This window comes from Fringilla coelebs, assembly GCF_963513975.1.
Source record: "Fringilla coelebs genome assembly, chromosome: 9".
In the NCBI taxonomy this organism is placed as follows: Eukaryota; Metazoa; Chordata; class Aves; order Passeriformes; family Fringillidae; genus Fringilla; species Fringilla coelebs.
In genome coordinates, this window is record NC_140067.1 from 29,084,173 (window position 1) to 29,106,979 (window position 22,807).

General features: G+C 50.5%; 1 protein-coding gene across 2 annotated transcripts in view; it reads right to left on the minus strand.

The window, feature by feature from the left end:
* PBX1 (PBX homeobox 1) overlaps positions 1–22,215 on the minus strand; it is a 131,009-nt gene extending 108,794 nt beyond the window's left edge. For both annotated transcript variants that reach the window (XM_084211589.1, XM_084211588.1), the window contains exons 1-2: positions 21,826–22,215; positions 19,239–19,312 (exon numbers count right to left, since the gene is read on the minus strand). In XM_084211589.1, coding sequence (XP_084067715.1) covers positions 19,239–19,312; positions 21,826–22,016 — 265 coding nt within the window. In that variant the 5' untranslated portion in view covers positions 22,017–22,215. The remainder of the gene's footprint in view (positions 1–19,238; positions 19,313–21,825) is intronic.
* Positions 22,216–22,807: the final 592 nt, after the last annotated feature.

Here is a 22,807-nt window from a genome sequence, read left to right on the forward strand (position 1 = left end):
TTTGAGTAACTTTCCAACACAATTACCCAAATACCTGTTCTTTCAGGATTTTTTAAACTGCGTCACTTGAGCACTGCGTTTGTCATTAAAGGTATTTGTAATTTAAAACTGAAGTCAAATTTCAGAGAAATACTTCCAATAAAGGAGGTAAAGGCTTAATTTCAAATATGTAAACATGAGATGCCTCCATCTTTTTTAATGCTTCTCAAAAGCAAAGCAAGAGATTCTTCTTTACAGAAACACGTTGGGAAATTGAGCTGCACAAATCTGTACAACATTTCTGTCAACCCAAATGCACATTCTTATTTTTTTTCCTCCTTGAGACCTTTTAATTTGGAGGGGAGCAGGGAAAGACCTTGACCTGCCTAAAGACAGGGAGATGCCAATGCCATTCAAGCTCCAATCCAATAACTGGTCCATACCCCATCCCACAGGGATGTAGTGTTTTATCTGCAACAGACAGGAAGGAGGGATTATCTCCCACTAGACTCAGGTCAGCAGCCAGTCTAGGGGTCCAGCAGCAGCTCTAGGGGCAGGATGCAGGCACCAAACCTTGCACAGGAATTACTCACAGCCCTTAGGAGCTCTCTGCCTCCCCCGCACCACCCAAGCCACAGGGAAGCCAAGGGAGGGCAGGAATTCCTCACCATGGGGTAGCACTGGGCTGGTGGGAAGTGCCAGCACCTAGGAACCCTTGCCACAGAGAGAATTAAAAGCAGCCACACCCCACAGGCAACAGGGAACTGTTACTACAGCCACCTACTACGTCCAGGTAGGCTCACAAGCAATGGACCCCAATGTTTTTTGGGAGATGTGGAGAGACATCCAGGCTCATCCAGCCTGGAGATGCCTGCACGGGGTGGGAGGTGAGCACAGCAACAGCCAGAGAGCGTACAGCAGGACCCTCACCACCCCAAGTGCGGAGGGCACAGCCTTCTCAAGTAAGGGCTTAGAGAGCTGGGCAAAGGGACTCTGACAAAGGGAGTCTGAGTTCTTAGTGCTAATTATTAACTTTCTTTATTTTTACCCCTCCAGACCTGTATCAGAACTCCTGAAGTCCCATCGTGCTTTCCAAGCTAACCCGCTCCTAGCATCTCGCTGTTCTCTGCTGAGGTCTTCATTCCTCACTGAGCTCTGCTACCTCAGTTGCTCTCAAAAAAACCATTCAGAAGCCTCTCTCCTCAGATTTAATCTTTGAACATGAGGCCAAATATGGTGCTCACAACTATCACCCACTGCCTGTTGCTCTGGAAAGAGGAAAAGGGATTTTATTTAGGTTTTTCCTGGAGGTAGTAGGTGTTGCGTGTCTGTGGAGGTGAACGAGAACAGGGCAGAATGATTTTGACCTGATTGATTTCTGAATCTTTGTTGGATAACTAAACGATCAGCAATATTGAGCTGCTCTTGGGGAGCTCTTCCAGAGAGACCTTTGCACAGGGCTGCTCCTCTCCCTGCACAGTCAGGAGCTCTCCTTTTGGCATTCCATTATCCAAAGACTCCAGCAAAGGAGGCAAGACCAGCAGCAGCGTGACTTGACGCCGCCCCGCCAAGGGGGCAGCCACATCCACCTCTGCCTTGGAGCTGCTGGAAGGGGAAAAGGGGGGGCTGGCAGAGAGCACCCCCTGTCCCAGCCAGCCCCACACAAACCTCATCCAAAGCCTTCCCTGGGGATGAGGGGCTGCACAGCCAGTACTTCTGTGTGCAGCCCCCTCCCCCCGTCCCTCTCCCTAAACTCACTCTCGGCCCCATCCTACAGAACAATCTCGCCACGGGCTGCTTTTGTAAGCCTCCAGCCCCAAAAGAAAAATGATGGGTTTGAACTCTTAACCCCGCCCCAGAAAAAGGCTGGAATTAAAAGGGGTTTATGACTAAGTATGCAGATGGGAATACTGTAATAACAACAGGCAAAATGTTTGCCTAGCAGTTCTGGGCTGGTTTCGGAGGGAGGGGGGGAAGAGAGAGTGGGATGGGGCGGCTTCTGGCTGGAGGATGACGGCACGGAGAAAGAATTTGGCGGCTGGGAGGGAAGGGAGGTTGCTGATAAATGCTGGGGCAGAGGCGAGGAGTGGGGCCAGGACCCGAGCACCGCATGGCTGGCACTGGAGGGAGGCTGGCTGCGGAGTCCTGGCCGCCTGACAAAGGCTCTGCTTTGAGGAGAGAGCAGGCAAGGGGGACACGGCAGCGGGGCTGGCTCAGCAAGCCATCATACACCTCGGGGGACACTGCCACACTCACTGGGATGGGGAATCTACCGAGGCACACAGCAGTGCTCCCCTGCAACACCCCCAATTTCATTCTGTACCCATGCACGCAGAATTCTGCCTAAGGGAGAGCCCGCAACCCGAACAAGTGGCGAATTTTTACCAGCAGTGGGACTCCAGCTCTGCTGAAAAGGTGATAAAACCTCAGTGCTTAAATCACCTAGGAGAGCATTTTGAGGACATCACCTTCCTCTTTTTGCAACAGGCTGCATCAAGGCCCCACAAGTGGGAAGCTCAGGCTAGAGGAGACCTAAACTCCGCCACCATCCTAGAGGAGTTTACCCCACCACTGGCATAACCTCACTGCAAGAGGGGAGAGCACTGCTCCTCCATCTCCAATCCTGCACAGGTCTGCTCCCACTCCTCTGGCACCAGGGACATCCAGGACGCTCCTCCCTGCAAGGGATCAGTCAAGTGAAGCCCCTCAATGGCCCCCTGTCCAGGGAGCCTCTGGACATGGCTTGCAAGACCCCAAAAATGCCTCCCTGCCACTGTAACCAGGTCAGGCTGCCCCCTGGAACACACAGAGAGGTTTGCTCCACAGTTCAGTGAGGATGTGATTCCCTGATTGTACCAAACCAGCACCTTCCTGCTCTCCAGCTCCCCACAGAGTGCCTGCAAACTTCACACAAGATGCAAACCACTTGCCCAACATCACACACAGCTTAGCAGCCACAGGCCACAAAGCCACCTAACACCCAAATCTTGCAACTCAGCAGGACCTAGGGGACAGAAACCCACGAGTAGCACATGCAAACAAGCCACAAACCCACAGACCTCCCCAAGCCCCCAGAGGAGCCACAAGATGGAACTATTCTGAGCGATGCTCCTGCCAGGCATGAGAAGCTCACTGGGCACAGCCCAGCCTGATGCAACAGCAGCGCTTTGCCAACCCAAGCACCTCACAGGGGCACAGCTTCAGATGGGAACGTGCCCCAGCTGCTTCCCTGAGAAGGTAAAGCTGCGTGCAAAGAGCCTCACAGCACGACTGGCAAGGCAGGAACTCCAGGAGACTGCCCAGCTTGCAAGGCAGGGGATTTGCAAGAGTCTCACACCCGCCTTTGCTCAACGGGGACCGCAGCATTCGCGGCACCAAACGTGGGAATTTTGACTCGATTGTGGTCACCTCCTGCAGACCCACTGCCACTGACCAGAGATAGGGAATGCTGGAAGGAGCCTGTGGATTCTAAAAACTCCCTCATTGCTGCAATCCTCCTCTAGGTCCAACTTGTTGTCTTGATGAACAGGAAGGCAGCAGCCCTACAGAAACCAACTAAAGAGGCACGTGGACTCCACTGCACACACCCCCCCCCCCACTAAAGGAGCAAGGAGGTCTTTCCTTTGACCTCTCAAGCAGAGCAAATGCCTCTCTAAAGACACCTAGGGACTGTCTGCGGGGTCAGGAAGATGGTCACCACTGATGGCAGCGAGCAGTGCAGAGGGTGACAGGGCCAGCCAGGCTGCGGTCCCTGCCCGCAGCAGCCTGAGGCAGACACGAGCTGCACAAATGCACAGCTCCCTTCACGCCAGGAAGCACTCGGATCAGGTAATGGAGGGTGTAGGAGACTCGTGAGAGGATTTCTGTGAGTCAGCCTCGCTGGCCAGGACCCAGATCAGCAAGCTCTGCAACATCAGCAAACAAAAGAGGGCAAACCCTGGACCACCCCGGCCCCTTCCTGCTGCCTCCAAGATGACCCCCACAAGTGTGGGCTTGAGGAGAGCAGCCAGAGGCATGTGGAATGCTGCAGCCAGGCTTGGGATAAAGGCTCTGCCTGCTATGCCTTGGGGCAAGGAGGTGGTCGCCTCACTTCCCTGGGGAACACAGGGACACAGTCCTGGGGCTTGCTGAGCAGTTCTGTCTCTCCTCTGCCAACACAGGAAGACAAAGTTAACCGTGCTCATTTAAGCCATGAGCAGCCTCTCTCCACATGCAAAATGAACTCAGGAGAACCACCCCTCACCCACAGCACTTCCCAGGATTTAAGGGCCAAATGTAAATGGTCCTTTCAAAGTCCTTTTCTGACAGCAGTGTTTCCCCTCCCTCCCAATGACATACTCGTGCCTCATACCATGCAGCTGGTTTATGCAAGGGACATTCACATCTCCCTGACAAGAGGGTGGCCCCTGCACCAGCACATCTGCTGGATCACAGCACCTCACGAGGAACATGCCTGAACAAAGGGTCCCCACACGTTTTGTAGAGACCTCCTCTCCCTGGATGATTAAAAGTCTTACCCTCCACAACTCTGCCAGATCTGGGCTACAGCCAACCCAGCTTCTGTAAAAACCTCCACAAAATCTCTGCCATGAGGTGCTTCCACCCTTTCCTTGACTGGGACTTGTCATTATTTTCCATTAAAAAAAAAAAAAGTTGAATTCTGGGGAGGACATCTGGAAGAGGGATAAATTCCTATCAGGAGTCATCCCAGTCCTGAAGCTGAATGAGTTAGACAAACAGGCTAAATTGCTCCTTTCCCCTCCCTGACAGGCCAAAGTAAGTCTCAGAGCACCCAGAACAGCAGGTCTAGTCCCTCCCCAGATCTGGCAGCAAGGAGAAGCCCACCCTGGGCAGTTGCCCAGCTCTCTGCCCCCTCAGGGGGTACCACCCAGCACCCAGAGGAGAGCTCCAAAGCCAGGGAAATGAAGATCAAGCCAGCCTTTAGGAACAGTCAGGCTGTACCCCACACACCCCCTCCTCCCTAGGGCTGCTCCTAGGGCAGAGAGGTGATGCAGGCAGACCAGCAGCCTGCATCCCTCTGATCCATAATGGCCTGTAGCCCCTTCCTTCCCCTGCTCCCAATGGGAGGCACACCCAGTGCTAAACACTCAGCCTAACTCCATCCGGTCCTCCTTCCCCACGTCTATTGTGGCTAAAAATTTATCCGGTTTCTGACAGAAAAAAAAAAAATTAAAAAAAAAAATAAAACACTGCACCTCCCCTCTGCCCTTCAAATTAAAAGTAGCTCTGGTCTTTCCCCAGGGAGGGGGAGATGAGTTTAAACATGAGTCCCCCATGTAGGCAGCACTACTCACTCCTCCTCCTCCAAGGACTTTCACACAGCCCTGTCCCGTCAGCCTGTCTGTGGCATTTGATTCCTGTCTGTCACTAAGTGATGAGGACAAAGGGTGAGGAGTCAGGAAAAGGTCTGAGCTACTTTGTTCATCGTCTGGATACGAACTTTGGATGAACTCCGTGGGGAAAGAGAAAAGCCGCATGGAGCGGGACGCACCGTGCACAGCGCTCTCTCTCCTCAAAAAAAAAAAAAAAAAAAAAAAAAAAAAAAGGAAGGAAAAAAAAAAGAAAAGGGAGGCTTGAACAAGGGGAAGGGGTGGGAGGGAAAGGGAGAGGAGAGCATTCCCCATCCCCATGGCGGCAGGCAGTCCTGAGAGCTCCCTGCTCCGAGGAGACAGAAGGATATTCAAACCGCCTTCCCAGGAGGCATGTTCAATAAAGCAGGATGCCAACGCAGCCTTTTCTCAAACAAATCTGTTAGCGGCGGGCCAGGGGCCAGCCACAAGGGCTTGCTTTTTAAAGCAACCAAATGGGAATTTCCTAATAAAATAAAATTTTTTAAAAAGCCCCACCGTGGCACGGGTAAAGGGAAGCTTGCTGGCAGCAACATGAAGTATTTTGCACACAGAGCTCTCTGGGAAGCATGGGAAGATGAAATACAGTGCAGGGCAGGGAGTTTTGGGACGCAGCCAGGGCCAGGGCACCAAAGCACCCGTGAGTTCCCCTGGCACCCACCCGGAGGAGCTGAGAGAGAACACTGCCTACAGCACAGTCACGTACCAGGGTGAAGGCTTACAACTATGATTTCTGCTGCTCTGAGCGAGGGAGGAGGCTCAGGCTGTGTCGGGGCAGAAGTGATTTCCCTCGTGGTAACCTCTGGGACCTGGAAAAGCCACCACAGGGCACACTTGGCTCCTTTGCCTCACTCTGCTTTTCAGGGCTAAGCCAAACCAGTTTACAACTGGAAAGCCCTGTGGTATTCTTGCAGACATTAGGTAAATCAGCTCCTCCTGGGCAGCAGAGCCGCCACACAGCTTCTCCTGAATGGCTCTTGCCCAGCAGCCAAGGTGCCTGCCCTGGGATGGGACACAGCATCCGTGGAGGATTATCGACCGGCAAAGCCTCGACACAAGATGCGCCAAGCCAGGCAGGAAAACGATTCCAACTCCACAGGCAACTCTGCTACTCATGAGAGACCTGCTGAGCGCTGGGGTGAAGGGTGTCCCACACAAACCACCCCACCACGCTGCACCAGCATCACCCACTCAACACCAGAGGGGACTCCCAGCCCACAGGCTGGCTGGGAATGCCAGCTCTGCCACCTTGGAAGTCTCTGCCAGAGGCATGTGCAGTTGGGAATCTGAGGGATATACTGGAGGCTGTTCACCACCAGCCTACCTTGGAAATCCCAGCAGACTGGGTGAATGTACTCTCCAGGATGGGGAATCCTACATAAGACGGTAAGTGGGTTACAAAACCCAGGAGAGCGCTTGAAAGCAATATACTGAACATGCTGGAGATGACCCCGGATGCCTTGTCCCTCAATCAAACACCAGCAAACAGAAACAGTTCTGAACAAGAAAGCTCTACCTGGAAATAAACACAGCAGCCCAGAGAAGGCACTGGTGAGATCTCCCCAAGCAGGTACACAGCAGCAGGCAGGGCCCACATTCTCTTTCAGGGTGGGTGAAATCTCATCCCTTCTGTGATGCCCAGTACAGGAGAGCTGCAGAGATGGTCACAGCAACCTCTAATCCCAGCTCCAGTCAGGCCTCTCTGTTTGGGAAGGTAATAACTCACCACCAAAACCAGCAAGTGGAACAGATCAAAAGCTCAGCTTCACTGACTCACAGCTACGCACGGCCCCAGCCCTCCCAAGATCCACCAGCTCTGCACCAAGACAATGACCAGGGAAAAATGGAAGAAAAAGGGGAAGGCAGCACAATTCTCAGGGAACCAACCTGCCTGTGAAGGCTGCAAAAGCACGGTTCTCCCTTGCAGCCACCACTGCATCCCAGAGGAGCACACGTGAGGAGGTCACTCAAGCATCTCAGAGGCATTGCCCAAGACCTCTGATGGAGAAACTTTTGATGTCCTCCAAGCACAGCCAGTCCCTGGGGACTGCCTCTAAAGCACACAGCAGAGCATGCCAGGGCACATCGACTCCACACAGAAAACCACAGCCCTTTTGGAAGAGTTTGTTCTCCTGCTCGCTTCAGAAAGTCCAAAAAGTTCATCTGGCAGTGGGAGGGACCTGCACCCAGCAGCTCAGCCAAGGTAGCCTGTCCCAAGGCAGTAAGTTCCCACCAGTGTGAACCAGACAGAAAGAGGGGGGGAAAAATGGACAGGATGTTGACTGGATTGGCCAGCAATCCTATTTGTAGACATCTCCTTCCCAAGCTCCTATTTGGGAGCTTGGGAAGGAGATGTCGGTGCTGATGAATCCAGGGCTGTTTTGAGAAGAGCAAGAGGAAACAGAGGGGAAAAGTGGGGCCTGGGGAAAAGAAAAGAAAACAAATCTGCTTTATTATTGCTTGAAACCCAAGGAGACTGATTAAAGCAAACATCCCCCCTGCCCCTTCCAAGGGTTGTCTCGTCTGCTTCCTAAATCTGATTCCCATTTGTCTCTATATGGTTCTCATTTGTTCTTCATTTAGGTCTCCTCCATGCTCCTTGCTGACTCTTAGGAGCCCTCCATGGAGCCATCAGATCTGGTTTCCCTCAGGAACCTGCAAGGGCAATCCCTGACCAGGGTCAGACCCAGCATCGGTGCCTGTGCACAGGGAGGAGATGCAGCAAGAGGAAGGCAGCAGGATACACTACACACAATAGGCAAGAGGCCAAGGAAATCCTTGGAAAGCACTACCCAATGGTGCTGATGAGCACCTGGGTGCCTCTGGGGTAGCATTCCCAAAGGGTGAAGCAAAAGCAATTTAAAAAAAGCAAAAGGAACCCGGAAAAGGGGATGCAGCACAAGCACAGACCCACCCAGCATTTCCCTCTCATTAGCAGACAGCCTTCTGATTAAACAGCAGCTTAAAAATTACCCTAATGGAGCTCCTTTCAAACACAAACCGCAGGGACCTCTCCTAATTGCACAGCTCCTTTCCCAATCCCAGCCCAGGATGATGCAGCAGGTCCACGGGCTGCCCTTGCCCGCAGCACCGGCGTGCGCTGCCAGCCGTGCCCGCCGCTCCCCACGGGGTCTCGGAGCACTGCGGCACCACGGGCTTCACTTGCTGTCCTGGCCCCTGCCCTCAGACCCCTTGACAGAAGGACATCTGTAAGGCCTAGCCAAAAACATCACGAAAAGGGAAATAAAATTCTGCCCTTCTATCAATGTGGATTTGCCACTGCCTCAGGACACAGGAAAAAACCAAAGACTTCCCCTACCAGCACGCTCTGCTGTGCCTCACCTCCTTCCATGCTACTTATGAGTTTTTCATGGTAAACAATTCCAGTCTGCCCTTGGGATAGTCTCTCTAAATCTCCAGCCACGACATTGTGCTGCTGCACATCCTTACCCTCAAGAGTCCACAGATGAGGATCCCAGGACCTTCTAGACCTGGTGCAGAAGAGTTATTTCTAAGGAAACCTCCCACCCCATGCTGTGCACCTGCGAGACATGCACTGCAATCCTATCCAAAAGGAAACACAGCTCCCTCCACCACGATAAAAACCAACCAGGCACCCACTGCCCATCCAATCCACGCACAAGAGGAAACCCAGCAGGGTCTGAGCTCCTGAGAGCCAGGGCCAAGCCTGCAGCCACCCAACATCAGAGCAGGTCCAGACAGTTGCACAGATATTGTGACATTACACAACACTACCTTCCCCCTCCTGCTTGCTGCCTCTGGGAGGACACAGCACCAGCAGCTGCTCTCCCTGCTCCCTCCTGCCCATAAGGAAAGCAGAGACCCCTGACCTTCTCCAACACATCCCCCCAGCCCCTCCGCAGCTTAAGCAGCCCAGGTGTGCAAATGTTACCCAATGCCCTCGCCAGGCAGAAAGTAAATTCCAGCAAACGGGGGAAATGCCAGCCGCAGTCAGACACTGGGATGTGCAAATAGCAGCCGGGGACCTTTGGGAGAGGAACAGCCCAGGCCCAGGCGCTCCTACCTATAATCCTGCTCAGGATGCCCCCTCCAGCAGCTCCTGTGGCAGAGGAGGGATGCTAATTTGACTATTTGAGGGAATGGAAAAAAAAAATAAACGTTTGCTCTTGCGCTAAATGACCTTTTCAGCCACTTGGGGACAGAATTGTACCGGGGCTTTGGACTGAGCTACAGCAGGCGCTGCTTGCTCCCTGCTCCCCCATGCTGGATGCTTTGTGCCTCCAGACGCATTTAAGGGGTCCATGCCTCTCAGCCACCTCTGTCCACCCAGCAACAGAGCCAAGAAACAGCCTCTTTGGAAAAATCTGCATCAAGCAGGGAGGAAGAAGAGGTCTGCTACGAGCTCGCCCAGCAAAGCGCTTCAGACGGTTTCATTTCACATCGCCGAAAGCGTAAATCAGGGAATTGCTCCTCGGGTTCTTCTCCATTAGCAAAGTATATTGCAAGTGCCTTCCCACCGCCGATAGCGATCGACACTTCACATCTGCTGACCAGATCTAACAGCCAGGATTTTCCGGGGGAATAATACATTCAGTGAAAACACCATTCCTGCCACCTGCTCCCCCCAAACACGCAACCGCTCCGGGAGCGGCTCCTCGCTCTCTGCGGCACATGCACAGCACCACGCTGCACCCCCGTGAATCTGGATCAGAAATAAAGAGGTGACCCCTTCAAAGCAAGGGTCAAAAACCCCTCAAAACACACTTCCAACCATGCAGCGTGTCCCACTGCCTGTAACTCCCCTAAATGCGAACAGGCACTCTTCTGGAAAGCACCAGCTCCACGCTAAAGCTACCGGGGGAAGGGCTGTGTCCAGTGCTATCAAGTCAGGATTGACAGCCACAACTCTTTCCAGCTAATTCCTTTTACCCTGTGATCTGCAATCTCTAGCCTTTTGTCTAGAGATTTGCAATAATCAGAGTATTGCAAATTCATCACGTTATCGCAGTATTTGAAATAATATTTTTGCAATTTACTGCAATATTGCAATCATATTATTGAAAATTCATGCAATATTATTGTAATGAATCATATATTACAATAATAATTTTGCATATAAGCAGACTCCTCCTCCAAAAAAAAAAAAAACCTAAAACACTTCCAACATTTTAAAATTAGAGACTTAGGGGTTAAAAGCCAAATTTACAGCTGAAACCCAGAGACCAATCCATGCAGAGGCTCCAGGTATTGTATCATTCCTAATGTTCCACCAGAGAATCACAGCACAAGGGAAAAAAAAAAAAAAAAAAAAAAAAGAGATATGTGTAAACAAGCAAAGGTACACCCACCAGCAGCTTGGGTTTTGAAACATTAATGTTGAAATTAGAAAGGCACATTTAGTAGAGTTATGGGCAGATTCACTTTCAGTTTGGCTCCAGCCTTGTAAATATCAAATGTCAAAAAGAAACAACTGCACTGAGTTAAGAGAGAAAAATCTCCATGCTGTGCAGACATATCTGGGATCGGGACCGCTGGAGTTGGGAAAGAAGCAGCAACCAGCAAGGAACACTTCACAACTGGAAGGGTATTTTTGCTGGGTAACCTGCCACTGCTAATTCTGCTAATCGACATCACTCTGGAATTTGAAAATGTTATCCAACCAGGAGAGAAACTTGATTTTCCTCTTCTGGTAACAAGGATGGGCAGGCCAGCCAGGTTGTGCAAAACCAAAAATGGGATGTGGAAATGATGAACTGAGTTTCCAGGCTTCTACTCGGGTGAGAAACAAAAATCCAGGCACCAGCATTTAAGCAGGCTGATCCCACTTGCAAAGGCAGCTCTGCTCGTTTTTCAACAAGGCTGAAGTAAAATGGCAAAGTTATTATTTTAGATTAGAGCAGCTCCTCACAGCACTGACTCTTCCGAGGGTTTTCCATTTATCAGTAGATTTAAGGGGAAAAAAAGGGCGGAGGGGGCTGGAAAGAGCTTAGGGCGAGCAAAAAAGCTATTTTGGGTAAGGCTTCTCCTATAAATAAAAGGCTGGGAAGGGAGGGGACAGTGACAATGTACGGCTCCCTCAAGGTGTCACAGAGGATTTCTATTATCCGTGGTGGCTCCCCAAAATGCAAAGCGTCACCAGCAGCACTCTGCTCCTCGGCGGGCACGGCTCCCCTGGCAGCCAAACCTTCCACTGGGCTGCCCATTCCCTGGCTGCCTTGCCTTCCCCACCAGGAAAAGGAGCCAGGAGAAGTGGCTTTCTGTTCCAGCTCAAAAAAAAAAATTATATATATACACACACATAGAGGGGCACAGCTCACAAACGCAAGGCCAAGAGATATTATTATTCCTTTTTTTTTTACTTGACACAGTTGCAAATCAATAATTTCAGGCCAAGCGATTCCCAGCACTGGGAGAAAGCATCACCTGAGTCCCTCCTGAGCCTGGCCTGACAACACACACTAATGTATTCAGTCCACAGCCTCCTCAGGCCACAGCTTTCTGTAATTTATCCCTATAGCACGCGCCACCCTGGATTATTTAAGTCACCGGGGGATGCAGCACCTCCGAGGCAGTTTTGAGCAGAAGCTGCCGACCATCCAGCCCACCAAACCATCAGCTTTGGTTTCCAAGGGAGTTCCCAGCAGATGCTCCCCAAAGGCAAGGTGGATTTCACATTGAATACCCCCAATATTGATGCCTTAGGGGCACACTGGGGAGGTGGTCACCTGCAAAGCACCATGCACACCCAAAAATCTGGGGTGCTCGCATAGCCTGGGCTCTGGCAGAGGGTGCAGCCTTGGGCTGCCATGTGTGACCCCAGGATGGCAGCCCAGGAGCCAGGCAGTGCTCACAAACACCTTCTCCCACCACGGGGAACACTGGCCAGACCAGGACCCGCTGGATGTTTGGGGAAAGCAAAGGATGCAGATTGAGGTTGGTTTATTAGATTACAGACAGCCCCATGCAAATAGGGCCATATTGATCTGGTCTGCAAACACCTGGCTGGGAATACGAGCAGCCCCTGAGTATACAGAAGCTGCTGGAGATTATTAACCAGATCCATTGCTGTAAATCACATTACCTCCTTCCAAACCCTGACCCAGCACGGAGTCCCCCTGTGCTAGGCATTGTACAGGGCACATCCCTGCAGCACAAGGGAGCATCACTTCTTCCTGCACGGCACCCAAAAGCCTGAAGACTCAGCCCAAAAGTGTGGGCATCCTGCTCTGGGGGCCATGGAGCTAGTTTTGTGCAGCTCACCTTCCCCACAGCAAGTCCCAAAAGCAAAACATGTTACCAGAGAAACTCACTGCCATAGGAATGCAAAGCAGGAAGAAAAAAAGAAAATTACAAATAATAAAAAAGGTGGAAAATAGATAATAGCACATCTTCAGGGGAAAACTCAGCCCCTGCTCCTATTGGGCTCCTCATATATTGCATCAACTGCAAACCACCCCTGTAGTGCACAGGGCAGACAAGAAAGGCTCTCCTGTCTCCCAAAGCATCCCAGCTCCAAGCACAAGAAGGAAAAAAAGATAGTAGCAAAATGCTTCTCAGCAGATTTCCAAGGGATCACCAAGCCCTCTGCAGAGCAGGCAGCAGTTCCAGGATTAAAGGAGGAACTGGGGAATAAGGTGCTGAAGCAAAGGCAGATGAGGAATCCCGTCTTCCTCCCTTCTCCCTGCCAAAATCCACAGCTCTGATTCAGCAGAAGCACCAGCAGCAGCACAGCCTACTATATCTCACTGCAAACAAACCCATTTATGTTTAAACCACCACCCTACTCCCCTCAAGGATTGCTGCATGCAGTAATTTCCTTGTGACGGGGAAAAAAAAAAAACAAACCATGATGAAACTGTCTCAGAGTTTCTCTGTGTTTTGTTTACAACCGCTGCCCTCAAACCCAGGGCCGGCACGAGTCCTGCTAACAAGAATAAATCTCACATTTGAGAGCATTTAGAAAAGCTCTGCTTGCAGACACTCAGCGTTCCAAGGAGGAAATCCCTCTGCAGGTCTCAAATAAGGGAACTTGAACCACTTTTCCCAGGAGAAATTTAGGTCTGAAAGATCTTCTGAGTTTCTCATTTGGAGCTACAAGGCCCAATAACAGGATCTCTTTCCCTGGACTCACCCACAAACTGACTGCTGCCAGGATCATGCAGAGGCGAGGGGATATGGACTGGAGAGAGGCCCATGGTAGCAGGGAAAACACCCAACATTTATGGAAGAGAATGCTCTGGTTAGCTGCTGTTTATGCCCACATCTGGTTAATACAGGTATTTTTACAGCTTGCATTAATAGTGAACGCAGATTTGTTCTTCTCTGTGCCTTGTTCAGTGCTGTCAGCAGGAACTACCCGAAGAGTGGGCTGCTTCCAGGAACCCTCCTGGACCCAAAGCCACCCAAAACCTGGGAAGCCAGTGCAAGCAAAGGCTTGGAAACTTGGGAGCGTGAGGATCAAGAGCTGGAAGACTGGCTCATCCATCTCCCAGGAAAAAACACAGGGCTGGGAGCAACAGGACACAGCAGACCCTCCAAGAGCACCTTCCTGCTCTGCTGCAGTCACAACCAAGTTTGCTCAACATCAGGCACCCACAAAAAACAAGCTTTGAAATAAAAAGCAAAAGGTTTGCTCCTGTACAGCCCAAATCATGGCGAGTCCCTCAGGAGTGTTACGCCAGAGCCAACCCTGGTTTCTCTGCTTTGACGGCAGGGCTGAGGGAGAGGAGGTGGGAAGAAGAGCCCACTGGCAGCCCTGTTCTTCCCACCTCCCCCCCTGGAGGATTGCAGGAGGCCAATTTTGATTAAACTAATTAAGCCTGCTCCATTCAAAGAGCTCCAACCACATGCTACCAGGGGAGAAGAAGAAAATATGAAATTAAAAGTAAAAAAGAGAAGCCTGCCTGCAAGCATGCTCCTCCAAAGCCACCCATCCCCAGCAGAGCCCTGATGGACACCACCATACTGGGAGATAAAAGCCCAGAAAACTGACTTGTTCTAGAGACAGGTCCAGCCCTGAAGACCCTGCTCCTTCCAGCTGCCAGGACCAACTGGGACATGTCCCACCTTCCATCAGGATGGCTGGTTTCCAGTCCCATAGGTAGCCACTCCTCCACCAAGACAAGGTCTACCAAACCATCCCTATCTTCCAGTCCCTTGCACATTCCCTCCCCTCCTTTCCCTTGAAGACATCAGGTTTCTGGAAGCAATTTAATTGTGAGTTATAGCAAGGCTTCCTCAGGCAGGGTGGATCGGGCTGGAGGCCCCGCTCTCCCAAAATGTTTCACTTCCCCCCAGGGCAGCCACACCAGGGACCCTGCAGACTCTGCCTGGCACTGAGAGAGAAACATCACTTTTGCCTTCAAAGCCTTTCAACTGGAAGGGAAAAAAAAAAAAAATCAGTAATAACAAATATCAAAGCAAAGGCTTCCTCCCCTTTGAAGGGCAGGAGGGAGAGCAGCCGGGTGAGGGCTGGACCTGCCCAGAGCTGAGCAAGCTGAGCAAGGACCCGGATCCTGCAGGGCTGGAGGACTGAGCACTTTCCTGATGAGCTTTCTTTCCAAGCAGCAGAATGATGCCTTAGGTGCAAGAATTGCATTGAAATTCAAATCGGGGTTTTGAACTCTCTCCTGCGCCTTGGGAAACCTCCTCAGTGGAAAGGCAGGATAAGGAGGAGGGCAGGATTTGATACCCTGGGGAAGGGCTGGGGGGAAGGAAAGCAAGCTGCCCCATCCTGCCGGGAGGAATGCTTGAGCCAAGGGGCACTGGGCTTGCCAGTGTACCCCTGTTAAAGCTCTGCCCCACACCCCAAAAACCCCAGCACTGCACACACCACATCTGCCCCTCTTCTCCCCACACTGCTCCTGGTGGGGTTTTACTTGGGGCATGGGGAAAAGAGGGGAGGGAGGGAGGAAGAAAAGAAACCCCATATCATAATTGCTATATTAGAGAGAAATAGCAGGCAAGAATAATAAGAGAGGTGTCAGAAGTGAAATACAGTAACAGACATAAAGAAAAAAAAAAAAAGACTACACTTCTGCGATGGGGGTGTTAATTGAACACAGAGCTGGAGAGAACAAAGGGGTGTTAAGGAAGAGAAGAAGGGGAAAAATCCTACCTCCTCCAAAGATCTGATTTGAGTTAAGTTTGGCGAAGATAATGCACAGGGAAAGGTAGCTAAGAGGCACCTTATATAGCTATTATGTTCTAAAATTTAAAAAAAACCCCAAAAAACAACAAACCCATTATTCAACAACAATTGCACGGCTAATCAGTGCTGTCTATAAATATTCCACTTTGTAAATCCCCCCCATTGATGCTATGTACATTTTTCTTTTAATCCTGAATTCCTTCAACACAGGAGGGAGAGGAGGGTAAGAAAATAAAAATTGTGAGATTTCAAATACAAAGTCAGAGTCTTCTTAAGAAGTAGAATTTGCCCGATGCCCTCACCTCCCCCAAATGAGCAGAGAAAGTGAAACGATGGGAAAAGCTCTTAAGGAGGAGGAATCAGATTAAATGGTCATATATCCTGTGCTCAGCCTCTCCCCACCGGTCCCCGCCGAACGAGATGGGAGTTGGGAAAGGCTCACAGCTGAAATAGATGCTGCTGCATTTTGACAGCAGATATTTTCCAGTTTGCCATCCAAGGACCCCACGTCTGCGTACGCCTTGCCTGATTCTTCTGCTTAGCTATTCTGCTCATGCAGAGAACAGCTTAAAAAAAAAAAAACATACCAAGAGAGGGGAAAAAAAACAAGGGGAAAAAAAATAAACAGCCATAAAGACAGAGACCCTACCCCTGCCTTCAAACTTTTTATAAATCAGGAATGCAATTTCCGATTTCAATCCCTATTGATGGAGGAATCAATTGTATTTAGGACAACAATGCCTCCCATTTCCATAATTATTATTCCAAAAAGCCAGCCAGCCAGCCATTTGAAGGCAGTCCTGCCCCTTCCCTCGCAACAAAGCGACCAACAGCAAGTGAAAACACACCAAATGAACGCCGACAACTTCGATGTATATTTAAGCAGCAATTTTTTTCCTCCCCTACATACTCCTGCCTGGATCAGACCTCTCAACTTTTATTACTTTTAAACAGATATCACCCTAAAGGTCTGCAGACAAAAAACAACCCCCTGAGCTTTTTTTTTTTTTTTTAAATCATTATAAATTTTAAAAGTGATAATAAATACTTGAAAATAACTTAAGAGCCCAAATGCTAAAGGCGACTCTTTGGCCAGTAGAGATGACCTATTTTTGTAAGAACTTTATGGACACTTTGGGTTTGCTCAAGACAAGGTTAACACTATGAAATAGTAGCCATAATGTTGCGAGAGATGGTGGTAAAGTCTCTGTAAGGCTCTGGAGTCACTTAAATCAGGCAGCGGGGTAACCGAACGCACATTTCTGCACATCATAACGCCGGGGGGAAGATGTACGCACGCACTTTCAAACACCCACCAGTGACCACAAACAATCACCAGGATTTCAAACGCCACACATGCAAAAATCTGGGAAGCTAAATGGAAAGTGGGAAGCGAGAAGTTGGCTCAACTTTCACGCCACTGCCCGCAAGGAAGGGGTAAGCAAACAGACGCAGGCGGTACCCTCGGCCCCAGAAAAAACAAGGCAAACTTCCTCCTAGCATTGGGCCCACAAAGCAATGATTAAAAAAAAATAATAAAAATAAACCAAAACCATCTGGCTGTTTGCTTTCTTATGAAGTGTGACTTTTGGGGATGCAGATGGGGGGGAGAGGGGAGGAGGTCTTTGAATTTGCAAAGTGAAAGAATTCACCGCAAACATATCCAAGGGTAGATAAACAACGCTCCAAAAGCCATCTCGAATCAACCTCTTTGGAGACCTCCACAGCACAGCCACAGAAGCCAAGCAATCCAGGCACAACATCAACAAACAGCATGTATAAAAATGTAAAACAGCCCCAGTTCACACCTGAATATCCTTATTTCCAGCAGCATGCTTCACCCTATACCATCTCTTTCCATTTTCCTTAGCAGACAGGAATTATCACACCCTGTCACTGTGGCTATGCACAGCTCCTCATGCCTCCCCAACTCAACAGGACCTCACAGCATCCCTGAGCCTACCCGGCTTTCCCCACCAAGTTTGGTCCCAGCAGATTCCTTGCTCCCTAACTTTGCCACTGCGCTGATAGCGAAGCTGAGCAGAGATTAAACAGTTATCCCAGCCAAAAAGTGTCCCTGCACAGGCAACGTATGGAGCATCAAATACAGCATCAAACACACTTAGAGAAGAGACAGGCAAAGGTTCCTTGGCTCACACAAAATTAAAGCAGAAAGAGAGAGGAGGGAAAGGAACTCGGTGGCTCCCTTTTTTTGTGGAGGCGCGTGGGGGAACGCTATAAAATCCTGAACCTTTCCCTCTACATAGACTCTCTCACATTAACAGCAAAAGAAGAGTTTGGAGGTTCCCATACCAAACCCACTGCTGGTTCTTACGGGAAGTCTGTAGGGAAGGACTCCTCGGGAAGGTCAGAGGCGGCCCCGCAGCCGGGAGGACTCGGGAGAGCCGAATGCCATCGGTAGGTGCTTTGTCTGGGCTACACGCTGCACAAACAACGCTTAACAAAGGGCCCTCTTAGTCATTTTATATATATTGCAGGAGTCAAGTAATTGTATTTTCAATCAGCTGCTCATGCTGGGAGGTTTTAGATATATATATTTAAGAACGGGGGGAAAAAAAAAAAAAAAGACCCAGTTCAGGTTTCTGAAAGCTGCTCCCCTTTTATGTGTAACTATCAATGTATATCAACTGGGTGTGCAATCATATTTATTGTCACTTTCATTCATGTCATGCCCTTGCTTATATGGCTTAGATATGAATTATTGACTGTTTCAGTCCTTGTTGTAAAGAGGGGGGAAGGGGGGGAAAAGTCAAGTACTTTGCAGCGTGCTAAAATAAGGCAGCTACGGCGGCTTGGGAAAGCCCACAGATCAACTCTGGTCAGCTCAGAAAGCCAACAGGAGAGATGAACCACCCCCCCAAATTTCCATCATTCCCCCCACTTTTTTTTTTTTTTTTACATTAATATAAAAAAAAAAAAAATAAAAGAGAGATTCCAACAAATACATAAATAAGTGGTGCATGTTGCTAAATGTCCTTCCCTGAGCATCTGTTGTTTAAGATCACCCTTGATTGATGACTGCTATTTTTTAATTGTTGCTTTTAAAATTTAAATGCCCCCCTGGGATGTGTTATAAGTGTGTTAGTACATGGTAGGAGGTCTGGAAAGTGGGAAACAGCAGAACCAACGCTCTCATGCCATTAGCTTCTAAAGAAGCCTGAGAACACCCCATGCCATAAAACAACAGTACCCTAAAGTAACTAACAATCTAATATATTGCTTTCACTAAAGGCAACTGACAACTCGCTCTTACATGAGCTAGCCTGGATGATTGGCAGACAAGAGCATTTTAACTCTTTCTTTAAAAAAAAAGTAAGAAACCTTTGTGTTTACCTGAATACTAATGGCAATAAAACTGCACAGTTTCATTTTGTTGGGATTATTTCCCACACACCCACTCTGCATTCAGATTTTTTTTTTTTTTGTTTTTTAAGCAGTGCCATGTCTTAAAGAAGAAACTAGAGCAAGACAGAAATTGCAAGGGGGTAGATTTTTTTTTTCTCCCCAGAAAAAGCAATAAATAAAGAAAGGCTATACAATAGAAATTAAACCACGATATTTTCTCTTCTAGACACAAACCACATCATGCAAGTCCACTGCCAGAAGCATTAAATACCAACGAGTTATTTCTCCCCACTTAAATAGTGCTGCATTGGGGTGGGGGGTGGGCACAAACTTGAGGAATAAAATCCCCAAAGAACAAAAACAACGCAAAACCAACAGCATTGATTTCCTACCTGTTTTCTCTTTGATTTCACACAAGACATTAAAAAGCGCCGGCTTCATCCTGTGGCAGTTTAAAGCATGTTTCCTGGAGAGAAAAGAAAAGAGGGCAGGGTGAGCTCAGGATGTCACCGTGAGGACCAACTTTCCAAATTCATTCTGGCTGGTGCAGGGAGGGCAGCTTTGAGCCCCCAGTGCTGCAAACAGCCACCTACCCAAGGCAAGGGACACGAATGTCACCAGTTTAGGAATGAAAAGCGCCTTTACCACCGAGCAGCTCCACGGCCAGCGCGAGGCAGGCGATGCTCCACGGCAGAGCCAGCAGCTTTTGGGAGCCAAGCTCGGATCAACTGTCTCGTTCCATACACAGCACTGGGCTCTCCCTGTCCTCCACCTCCAATGTTACAGCAGGCCATGTGCTTTATTTGTGAGGCAGAGGGGAAATAAACTCCTCCTTGCCCCAGTGCTGGAAACGACCCCTGCTTAGAGCTGTCAATTCAGGGAATTTCAGCGCCCAGCGTGGAGCACAGGAAGACACATGGAGAGAGAACCCCATTCCTCTGCCTCCATGCTACTTACATCCAGCTTATTTGCAGGTGTTAAAATTTAGTTCTTTACAATAGGGCCAGTAAACACATTAAAAAAATCACAGCCGGCTGCTTCTGGGAAGGAGAGGGAATGCTATTCAACGCTGCTCCTTTCGGCTGCTGTTATTCCAGAGCTGACCGTTCTCCTGTGGGTTTTGAGGAGAGACTTTGGGGAGGGGGCGCTTTAATTGGCTGGTTTTAAAACCCACCACGCGCCCGCCGAGGCGAAGAAACAGCGTGATTTAATTTTTTCTCTTGAGCCATAGGGTGATTTAGCCAAGGGTTCAGTTGCACACAGGGCTGTTGCTATCCGGCGCCGGTTACGGGGATTTCTGTTTACCAACCAAAATTACACGCGAAAGATGATGTGAACATCTGGCAAACATTCACACTACTTACCCCACCACCCACAACATGTTAAAAAGATTTATATATCTGATGAAGTCTCTCAAAGGTATATACCCTTGCAGAACCACAGTGTTCCCTTATCAGCACACCCAGATGGGCGCAGACATTTGGGCATACGCAAATCACGTACATACGCTGTAAGGGCCCTCTTACAAATAATGCTGGCACTTTGCATCTTCCAAAAACTTAATTTAGGAAAAAAAAAAAAAGAAGAAAAAAACAAACAAGCAAAAAAAAAAAAAAAGGCAAGAAAACAACCGTGCAATAGTAGGATGGAAGGAGGAAATGCAAAGCCAAATGTTATTGATAAATAGACCATGTTTGCCAGCTCAGAATTAAAAATAATAATAATAATAATAATTTACAAAAAAAAAAATAAGCACTGTGAGGAAGCAGCTGAAATAGACCAGCAAGACAAACCCATAAAGCCTTCTCCTAGCTCTGTTCTGCTTTGGTTTTATTGATTTGATTAACTACACTAAATTATCCAGGCAGGAACACACACGATTCCTGCAACTTTCCAAAGGAAGAGCCCCTCACTGCCCCGGGTCTGGCCGGGGAGAAAGTGAATGATTTCCTCCTCCTCACAGCTACTCTGCCCCTGCAAGAACATAAGAAAATGAGTAAGATCAACCTTATAATGAGCCTTTTTGGTAAGCAGGAGCTCTAGAAACTGTGGAGGCAGGGAGGATGGAAGCTGAGGTTTGGGGTACTTTTATCCTTCTGCAAGTTTTTCAGCGAGTTTTGGGGCTGTGCGGTGCGTTTTTCCAGGAACGATGTATTCTAGCAATCTGCTTCAACTCGGGGCATAAATATCGGGAGGAAGGACAACACACCAAGCAGCTTTGCAGCCCAGAAGAAATATCAAGTGTAACCCAGGCAATTCAGGGCAACTTTTTTGTTTCAATCCCTTCATTTGAGGTTTTTTTTTTTCCCTCCCCTCCCTGAACTTTTTGTAGTGCCTTGGAAGGTGCACATTAGGTTTGCACTCCCCGAAGCTCAGGGCAGTTCAGATACCGGCTCTTACAGCCTTATTTTTTCCTTTTTAAATACATCTGCAATTAAGGGGGGAAAAAAAAGAAAGAAAAAAGGCAAAGCTTCTATGAGCATCTTCAAAGCGCAGAAACGCGCTGGAAAAAAATAACACCACTACAGGGGCCTAAGAAAGAACATTATTAGCAGCCCTGAAAGCGGAGCAGCACTTGGTGGCTCTTTCGGAGGAGCTCGGAGCGGAGCCCCAACCACGACGGCCCTCCGCAGCTGAACACCCCCCACCCCAAAAAGGCTGGGAAAAGCCAGGCCCAGTTTGTGGATGGAGGGAGGGGGAGGCTGCGGGCGCGGCGACCCCTCGAAACCGCCCCGAAGTTGGGAGGTGGGAGAAAGATGGGAAATAATAAACGGGGAGGGGAAGGTGGGGGGGTATTAACCGGTCCCCTTTCTTTTCCCCCTTCCTCCCTCGCCACATTTCTCCGCAGCAGGAGCAGCAGCACCCCCGTCCCCCGATGCTCCCGCGGCCGGGCGCGCTCCCCCCGCCGGACAACAAAGGCCGGGCCGGGGCGCGGGGGAAACTTCCCGGCACCTGCCCCCCGCTCCCCGCCGCTCTCACCTGGCCTGCGCCTCGTCCAAACTCTGGTCCGTGATGGTCATGATCTGCTGTAAGATGTCTCCGATGTCCTGCTTCCTGCCTGCCTCCCCCTCCGCCCCGCCTGGTCCATCCTGCATGTGCTGGGACAGGCCCGGGTGCCCCGGCATCCCCACCCCGCTGTGCGTGTGCATCAGCCGCGGCTGGTCATCCATCGCCGGCCGCCGGCCCCGCTCCGCCGCCGCCTCCTGCCCTGGCTGCCGGGAGCGGCGCGGCTGGGCTGGCCGCCTGGCTCCTCGCTTTCTTTTCTTGCTCGCTTTCTTCTTCTTCTTTCCTCCCCCCCCTTCTTCCTCCTCCTCCTCCTCCCCAGCCTCTTCCTCTTCGCTTTTTATTTATCCTTCACGCTGGCGCCCGGCTCCGCGGCGGGGAGGAAGAGGAGGAGGAGAAAAATGAAAGGGGGGGGGGGGGGGGGGGGAAGGAAAAAAAAAAGAGAGAGAAAAAAGAAAGGGGAAAAAATCCCTTTGGCTGCTGGAGGAGGAGGAGGAGGAGGAGGGAGGAGGGAGGGAGGGAAGGAGGAGGGAGGGAAAGGGGGGGGTTCCGGGGAAGGGAGGGGAAACGGCGGCGACTCCAAAAGCAGGGCAGCTCAGCCCCGCGCCGGGGAGGCAGCGGGCGGGCCGGGGGCAGGGGCTGCGCCCGGGGAGGAGGAGGCGGCGGCGGCAGCGCTGGCCGCGGCGGGGCGGCCGCCCGCGATGGCAGCGCCGGAGCTACCGCGGCCGGAGCGCGGCGGAGCCCCCGCGCACCGGGGGAGGGCTCCAAACTTTCCCCCACCCTGGGGCCGCGTTCGGGGCTGGCTGGGCCCCCCTGCGCCGGGCCTGCGCGCACCGCTCCGGCCCTCGCCGCCTGCTTTTGTTCGGCTCCGGACTCCTCAAACTGGCACGGAGGAGCCCGGGGGCGGGGGGAGGAAGGGGCAGCGGCGCCGCCCGCCCCCCCGGCCCCATTGGCGGCG